Below are 9,539 nucleotides of genomic sequence, written 5' to 3' on the forward strand. Positions count from 1 at the left end.
TTAAATATTTTTTTAAATTATAAAAATAAAATAATACAACATATACGATAATTATTAAATTGAAATAAAACATAAAAAGAATATTTATTTATTTTTGTGGATATGCGGATGCTTACCTAAAGTCCCAATCCAATCTTGTTAGTGTGCGGATCGAATCAATATCCATAATTTTCGGATCGAATTCAGATAAATACAGTAGATGTGTAAATTAAATCCGATTGATGAACATTTCTAATTATTACTCGCTTAATTTTAAATAAATATCCCTTTGACTTTTTTATACACTAAAAATTAATATAGTTAGACTTACTTTGTGTTTAAGTACATTGATTTCTTTAATATTTCAAAAAAAGTTAAAATACAGTTATTTTAAAACAGAAGAAATATTTTTTGAAATAGACCAAAGATATTATATTATGGAAAAGCAAAAATATAATATTACTTTATTATTCATCTTAAACATTCTCTTGAATACTATAGTACGTAATAATTAACGGAATAAATATAATGAATGCAATAATCAATATTACATATAAATGGATATAATTGTTGTCTTAGAATATTAATTAAAACAGATCAGAATTTATTTTATATCCATTTAATAATTCAAAAAATGTTTAAGAATAATGAGTAGCAAGATAATACCTTTAGCATATTTCAAATTAGGACTATTAATTGTGCGATTTGACCGATAAAACATATTAAATTGATCGATCAATGAAAAAACTTCTATACTCCACATTGGTCGGATATTTTTATCATCCTTAGTTAAATAATGTTTTTACAATATGCTTCACTTTAAAGATTTCTCATTGGTAAAATGGTAGATACGCAATAAACTTACAAATCTTCTTCTGCTTAAAAATGTAGAAGTTTAAAAATTCTAGAAAATAATGTAAGATATTAAGATCTTTTTATTTAGCTTGAAATAAATTCGACAAAAAAAATATCACAAAATTCAACAGATATAATGACATAGAAGTAAGTTCATCTAATTAACCAAATTAAATAACATCATCATGCATATGTGACAATAGGAGCATCTATTCAAGATTTTGTTTTAATTGACAAAAAAATTATACAATAATTATTTTAGAGCAAGCGATGTATGAATGTTTTCATTTTTCAAATTAAAAAAGTTTAGTTTTTTGGACATGACAACCAAAAGGTATAGAATGACTAAATCTAACGAAATCATTAACTCACAACTCTTAACAGGGTATTTGCCATTCAAATAGATCACGTGCTGGTAAACATAAAAGGTTATGTTAATTGAGGACAATAAATAGTGATGACAAAAAAAATCAGTCCCATGTTTATTCATAATCTAATCCCAAGTGGTAGAACCTAACACTTATTTAAATATATTAGTAAACTAATTACTAAATCAACTTAAATAGTTTAGTTTTATTTAATTTTTTTTTTTTGTCTATGATATCTTTCAGTTCAACTCGATGGGCTGTTGTATATATAACATAGAATTCGAATCCGCGACGCTTACTTAAATTGACGAGTGAGTTTGACCACTTGACCAACTCAAGTTGGTTAGCGTTTTATTTAAATTTTATTCGTATCAATAAATATATATCTTAACCAAGTTGGGTTGGTCTAATAGTTAGTTCACTAGTCTATTTAAACAAGTGTCAAAAGTTCGAATCTCACCTTATGTATAACTCTTGGCCTGTTAGGTTGAAGAATACTGTAAAAAATAAAAAATAAATAAATATCTTAAAATATTTAAAAAAAAAGAGTTATGCTAGATAACTAATTTAGTGGGCCACTGTGGTTAGTTCTCAAGTTAACGAGATTGGGCCCAAATAAAAAAGTGTCTCAATTTTTGGGACAAAAAATTCACAAGAATATGCAAGCCCTATAGACTATAGACCACTTAGTTGTCATCATTCGATTTGTTGTGGTTGGAATTTGAAAATCGACGAAATAATTAGTTTTATGAATTTTTATTTTCATTTGTGTGATGTATATAATATTAGGTCATTAAAAAAATTCTAAAGAAAATGGAATAGCTGTGAGAATAGGACTCTAATAACATAGACTAAAAAAGATACTTTTTAAATTTTATTAGATAAAAAAATAATATTATACATCCAAATCTTTTTATAAACCAAATATAATTAAATTGGTCTAATATAACAAAATTTAATTATAACTAATATTATTCTAAAACTTATTATTTAATTTGATTGAACTTAATTTATAAAAAAATTTGAATGTGTAGTATTACTAAAAAAAAATTACAAGCACCAAAGTAATAAAAACAAGTTTTTTTGTTGAGACTAAAAACGTATTTAAGCTAATTATTAAAAATCAAATTGAATAGTCACTCAAAATATAATTTAGTGTTAAAACTAAAAGCCATTGCATTTTTTTTCATCTCGCTTTTTTCAACATGCCTTTGACCTCTACTTTAAAATTTCTTCCTTATAACAGCCATATATGGTAATATATATGTGTGTGTATAAATTTATAAAAAGAAATATTATCAAAATAGAAATAAAAATATCTATTATCTCATTCCTATCAACTAAATTTTAAAAAAATGCTTATGAACTATAATCAAAATTTTAAGAGTGAGACAATATTATTACACATGCCCATCTTTTAGATTTATAAAGTTTAAGTGAGTGACTCAAATACTCCATCATCCCAAAGTAGAAACTATAACTTTCCAAGAATTTTTGGTTGGCCATAATATCCCCAATTTTAAATTTCTCCACCAATGAAGAACAAGGCATAAAGAAGATCTTATTGGGCATCTTCTTAGGGAGAAACGGCAATAACTAGAAAGATAACATAAATAACGAAAAAAAAAATATTAATTGAACTAACAAGAAAGCCCTGTAATCATATCATATCACATTTCAACACAGTGGTTATTCGTAGAAACATATCAATATCAGTATCATGGATCATCCATAGACCGTAATAAGTCAACACTTGATGCCTCAACATGTGTTGACCAAAGTGCCCTTCAAATCCAAAAGACATTCATTCATGCATCATTTCACTGATTCCAGAACAGAACTCTTGTCTACTTTCTAGCTATCTTGCAATTATTAAACCACAATGGTAAGAAAAATTACATTACTAATTACTAATAAGAGGTATTAATAAAATATTATGATTGTGTATTTAATTGAAAAAAAAAAGAGACACTTTTTACCATAACAATATCTAAAATACACATTCAAATGCATTTATACAAGTTCAGTTCATTAAATGATCAAAATAAATAAATACTTTATTATCATTTCCTTTCCTAGAAAAAAATAACCCCATTTTTTTTTTACTTTTCTTTCTTTTTTCTCTCTCTATTTTAAGACAAGAATCAAGTTCCAACATGGGAAAGGACATCCTAGTCAAATCCACCAAAGCTAAAAATAGACATACATGGGTGATTCCAATAATTAACAGTAAAAATTTGAGTACAATTATTTTTATATAAAATTAATATTTAAAAATTATTAAATAATTTAATAAATTTAATTAAATTATTATCTAATATTTTTAATTATCATCTTCACACGAAGAAAATTACAATTACATGTGAATATTCAAAAAAAAAAATCCAAAATTACAACAACAACATAAGAGGAAAAAATTTTAATCATAACCCAAAATGACTCCCCAAAAATAGCAGACAAAGAAAAATAATTCCCCCCAATAACGTATTACCAATGGAACCTTTTTTACTTGTTTTTTGCTTTTTTCCCCCTTACTCCATAACATGAATATTTTTTTTTTATAATTATTCAAAGTGTTACTTACCGTCACCGTCGGTGATCTTCCCTTCGGTGACAGACGCGAGTTTCTGGAGGTTTAGCTTAACGACTGTATCCGAGAACAGACGAGTATCCTCTTCGGTGTTCCCTTCTGGAACGTCCACAACGTACGACTCCAAAACAACGGTCCAGATCTTCCCATCATGTTCGAACCCGTGAACGCTAGTAACTGACCGGTAATTCCTCAACCGGTGCTCACCCCCAACAATAGTGAACCCGATGACGTGTCGGTCATCGTCCAACACGTCGAGCCTCTCGGTACTGGTGTTAGCCGGTAAACCGGATATGACGTCGACGTAGCGGGTGCAGCCTACGGCGAGCTGGAAGTCTTCGCTGACGTGGCATGACTTGATGAAGTGCTTGTAGGATTGGGGCTTGTCGAAGCGGCGGAGGATGGACCAGACGGCGTGCGGCGGCGCGTGGATGCGCTGCGCGAGGAGGGAGGAGCACTGGCGGCGCGTGGCGGAGAGTGGGTATGTGTGGTGCTTGGCGATTGAAGGTTTTAGGGTTTCGAATTCTTCTTGGGTGAGACCTGCGGGGAAAGCGAGGTCGTGATGGGTCGGGTCGGAAAAGTGGATCGGTGTATCTGGTTCGGGTTCAGGGGTTGCGTGATTTGTGTTTGTGTGAGTGTGTGTTTCTTCTTCCATTGCTTCTTCCTCTAAGAGAGAGAGAGAGTGAGAGAGAGAGAGAGAGTGTGGATAGTGATGGGAAATAAACAAATTATAAATGTGATAAAAAGGGGTCAAATCAAATGAACCTTTCTTTAAAAGGTTTGGCAACACACAAGGGAAAAAAATATTAGAGTCAAGTTTTTTTATTTTTAGTATATTTAACAAGTAGTTTTAAGTTTTAACTAACTTCTTATTTTTTTTAAAAAAAATTGCAATACTAATTAAAGATATTATAAGGAAAAAGGTTCGTTGAGTTAAGAATTTAATTAAATTAATTAGTGATGATAAATATTATTTTTGGGCAAAATAAATAATTAGTATTGAGTGTTAATAATTATATGTTGCTAATTATTTATTAAATGTTGTAAGCCAAAATTTAAATTAATAACCCAAATGGAATGAAAAATAAAACAAGGCTGATGGGTTAATAACATAAATGAAGCTTTAAAGGAAACAAAGATGAGAAATTAAAACGGGCCAAATGAAATGATCTAACCCAAGTCCGAGTTGATAGTCAGAAGCAAATTTCCTCTCAATTGCTTTCACTAACTCAACGTTCTCTTTCTCTATCTCAGTCAAATCACAGAATTTAGAAAAGTGAGAAAGAGAGAGAGAACTTCTTCCCTGAGTTAATTACCAAAGAAGCAAGAAAGAGAGAGATTAAGCTTAAAAAACAAATGTCAAATCAGCAAGTTCAAACCAAATCAAGCTTAGGTTAAAGGTAACACATTTTCTTTTTCATGCATCACACTTTCTTCTCTTAATCTTCAACTCTCTACCACTCCGTTTTGAGCTATATGGAAAAGAGAATTTCTGTTTCTCACTACTGTGTATCTACGGTCACAAGTGATACTTGGGGACCAAGTTCTGTTTTAATGGTCAAGATCTGGGTTTACCATTGAAAAAATCATTTCTTCTGACTTCCATTGTGAGGATTAATGAAAAAAAAGTGAGATAGTGAGTTGGTAAAACTCCAGACTCAAGAAGTTGACCTTGGAAGAGCAACCAAGCAACATGCAAGGAGATAAAAAGAAGTTTTCTGTTCATTCAAAGGTAAGGAGAGAAAACCAGAGTTTGGTGAGTATTGTTCTGAAAAGAAGTTCCTATACTTGGATAATGCTTTTTTTCAAAGAAGCATTCGGCCAATAATGAAGAACTGAATTTGAGGTTTGCAAATCTGGTTTATTACATAGCAAAGAAGTTGTTGATGAAGTCAATCTCCTTTATGTTTTTACAGATTGTAATGTACTTTTCTATGTTTATCTTTCTGTAATTTCTTGAGAGAAAAGGCATATCGAGAGAGCTCAAGTAAAAGCCATGAGTGAAAAAAAGGTTGAGTGATACACTTGAGAGAAAAGGCTAGAGTTATTTTCTGATTTCTTTAGGTTGATTAATTGTCTTGTATCTTGTACCTGTAAGGTATCCCTTTCTTAGTTGGGTTAGCACTAAGAGTGAAGAGTTAGGTATTAGCATAGCCAATGTCAAGTTAGGTTAGAACTTGAGTGTGAAAGGATTGGGTCAATCCTGTGAAATTGGTGTATGTAATACTTTTAACTATAGTGAAAATTCCTCCATTATTGTGGAAGAGACTGGACGTAGGTTGCATAGCACAAGGCAACCGAACCAGGATACATGCTGGTGTTAGCTTTTCTCTTTTTTGCTGTGTTCTATTTTCTGATATTCATGAGACAAAAATAAATTGTCTCATAAATTTTCATTGTTGAGTACAAACAGAATCTGAATCAAAAGTTTATTTTAAAAGGATCATAACAACAACTGAAGAAAAAGGCATAGATTCAATCTCCCTTCTCTAAGTCTACCACAACCTTCAGGGTTTTATATAAACAAAAATATTACGTGTATAAAAAAATTAATCACAATATATTTGTGCTTCTTATTCTTGAAATTTCTAAAAAATTTTAAAAAAATTTCTACATTTTATTTTGTTTAAATTTTATTTCATAAATTTTCAATTTGTATTAAATATCTTCTTAATAACTCGATTTTTAAAAAATTTAAGACAAATTTAATAATAATACATACTAATTATATCTGATCTTTTTAACTAAGATAGGATTGCATTCATTGGAAAAATGAGTACAAAGAAGTCCATAGCAGGGTTGCTACTAAACTACTCCTCATCCGAGTATAGATCTTCTATTCAACCCCCTTATAACCTCCATCCACCATGTGCGAAAAACCTCATCATCTTCCTTTCCAATTCCTCCATGTATGTCAGCAAGCTGCCAAATAACCTTCGAGTGTGGGCAAGAGACGAAGCAGTACATAATTAACTCTGGAGCTTGGTTGCAGCAAGGACATATTTCAGAGATTGTAGCTATTCTTCTGTCCAATTTCAATCGAACAGGGAGCCCTCTATGGAGCGTTTTTCACATATGAACCTTCACCTTTTTCTGGCGTCTCCAAGTCCCATGCGGAATTCTATAGAGCTTTGTTCTTAAATCTATTAGCAAGAAATTCAATTGGAGGATGGTATAACTGAAAAGCAATTCCATAACCTGAACTGACTGAGAAAGCTCATTTTCTTTCCTTGCTCCATATCAATTTATCACCGTCTTCATATATCTTGACTCTGTGAATTGACTGTGCAATTTCTGTTGAAAAACAATTATTAATTAATTGAGAATTCCATTCTCTTGAGTCTGTCAACAATTGAGAAACCCAAATGAGGTTTGGCTGAATTTGAATGTGTGGTTTGGCTATTAAGGGCCCTTCGTTGTTAACCCAGTTTACTTCTCAAATGTTTTTTGAGTTTTGTCTCCCTACTTTCTAAATTGCTCCTTGTTCAATAATTTTTCTCCTTTCCAGTAGACTTATCCACACCCATGAAGGATTATTTCCAACACCAAATTTCAAGAAATCACAGTACCTGAAATACTTGCTTTTAAAGACTCTTGTAACTAGTGAATAAAGTTTTGTAAGAAATCGCCATCCTTGCTTTCCCAACATCGCAAGATTGAAAGTTTTGAGATCTTTAAAACACATACCTCCTTGACATTTTGGTCTACACAATGTGTCCCAACTGATCCACTGTAATTTTCATTCATCATGTTTTTGACCCCACCAAAACTGCATTAATTGATTTTGAATGTCTTCTCTGAGTTTTTCAGGCAGTTTAAAACATCCAAAAGTGTAGACTGGGATGGCAGCTCCAACAGCTTTTATCAGCACCTCTCAACCGCTTACTGATAGTAATGATCTCTTTCATTGTTGTAGTTTTTTGCCACTTTCTCTTTTACATAACTAAATGTGGATGTTTTGGATCTTTGTACAGTTGTAGGCAGACCCAGATACTTGTCTTGTACTCCCACATTTGGAACTTGTATCAAATTCCAGTCTTATCCTCTCTTGTTGCGGTGTGTTACGGCTAAAGAAAATTGCCGATTTGACCAGGTTAATTTTTTGACCACTTAATCCTCCATATATCTACAAAATATTTAGTACTTTCTGACAAGAAGTAGAATTTGTCTTTGTGAATATGATTGAGTCATCAGCAAAAAATAAGTGGCTTATAATAGGGTAATTTCTGTTGATTTTTAAACTAACCAACTCATGATTTTGTTCTCCTCTGTGGAGCAGATGGCTTAGCCCCTCTGCGCAAAGTATAAAAAGATAAGGAGAAAGAGGATTCCCTTGGTGAAGACCTCTTGTAGATTTAAACAAACCTTTAGGTTGTCCATCTACAGTAATAGAATAGAAAACAGTCATCACACACTCTTTAAGCCAATTAATCCACCGGTTACAAAAATCCAGCTGTTCCATTACCTTCCACAAAAAATTCCATTCCACTTTGTAATAAGCTTTACTCATGTCTAGTTTAAGTGTCATATCCCAATCTCCATTTCTTTTATTCTTCAAAAAATACATATATTCAGGGGCAATTAGCACATTATCTGTAATAAGTCTGCCTTTAATGAAGGTACTTTGATTGTCACTAATCACTTTATTCATAAGAAATTGTATACGATTCACCAATATCTTCGAAATAATTTTGTAAAGGGATAAGTATGATTTTGGTCCCAACATAGAGGCTAAAAATTTATTTCGTCCTCGGCCTTTTTTTCGCTTCAAAATGGTCCCCAAAGTTTCAGTTTGTTTTAAAATCGTCCTTCGGATTAAAATACCCTCCCCTCTTTTTCTCCTTCTTCCCCAAAATTATGCAGAAGCACCAGCAGAAGCACCTCCCTCCCCTCTTCTTTCCCTTCTTCCCCAAAATTATGCAGAAGTACAAGCAGAAACAGAACCAAAAGCAACAACAATAATTAATCAAACAAAAGCAGCAGCAAGACAACAACAACAACAATAAATCACCATTGAATTAACAATGGAATCAAGTAGAAATTGAAGAAGCAGGAGCAAAAACAGAAATATAACAACAACAACAACAATAACAATGAAACAATATAATCAATCAGAATCAGAATCAACCAGAAATAACAATAATAAAAAATCAACAAATATAATAGAAGCAGAATAAAAGAAGAAGAAGAAGAATGATGGAAGCAGAAGCAGAATGTGGCAAGACACTCGAACGACGACGAGCAACGGCCATCGAGCAAAGAAGAGCAGCGGTGGCGGCGTTAAGAACGGCGGCGGCGACGGCAAAGACCCTTCCCCCTCTTCTTCCCGAACCCCCTCCCCCCTTCTCCCTTCGCATAACCCCTTCCCCCTTTTCCCTTTACTTTACGCATAAAACCCCTCCCTTCTTCTTCCTCAACACCCCTCCCTACCCCTTCTTCCCTTTCCTCCCCCGTCTCCCCGTTTCTCTTCGCATAATCCCCCATTCTTTCTCTCTCCCGATCCAACAATATTCCAAATTCAAGCCAAATTCAGTAACAACAATATTTCACAAAAAATTCAAAAATTCTACAAAAAAATCCAGTTCACAGAAAAAGAAGAAGAAGAAGCGACGGGTGGTGAGGGCGAGGAGGAAAAGCACTGGCGAAGAAGAAGAAGAAGAAGAAGAAGAAGAAGAAGAAGAAGAAGAAGAAGAAGAAGCGGCCAGTGAGGGTGAGGAGGAGGAGCAGTGGCGGATCACAGGCGACGG

General features: G+C 32.6%; 1 protein-coding gene across 2 annotated transcripts; it reads right to left on the minus strand.

Moving 5' to 3' along the window:
* Positions 1-2,837: 2,837 nt before the first annotated feature.
* On the minus strand, positions 2,838-4,516 carry LOC107477425 (abscisic acid receptor PYR1-like). 2 transcript variants are annotated; one of them, XM_016097444.3, is made up of 2 exons: positions 3,787-4,516; positions 2,838-3,060 (listed from the first exon to the last, which is right to left on the minus strand). In XM_016097444.3, exons 1-2 carry the CDS (start codon positions 4,445-4,447, stop codon positions 3,050-3,052), a joined length of 672 nt encoding a protein of 223 aa, XP_015952930.1. In that variant the 5' UTR covers positions 4,448-4,516; the 3' UTR covers positions 2,838-3,049. The 2 variants fall into 2 exon arrangements, with proteins under 2 accessions (XP_015952930.1, XP_015952934.1); XM_016097448.3 differs by having other exon boundaries at positions 2,838-3,064.
* Between the last annotated feature and the right edge of the window lie 5,023 nt (positions 4,517-9,539).

The sequence above is a fragment of the Arachis duranensis genome, unplaced genomic scaffold, assembly GCF_000817695.3.
Source record: "Arachis duranensis cultivar V14167 unplaced genomic scaffold, aradu.V14167.gnm2.J7QH unplaced_Scaffold_165934, whole genome shotgun sequence".
Lineage (NCBI taxonomy): Eukaryota > Viridiplantae > Streptophyta > Magnoliopsida > Fabales > Fabaceae > Arachis > Arachis duranensis.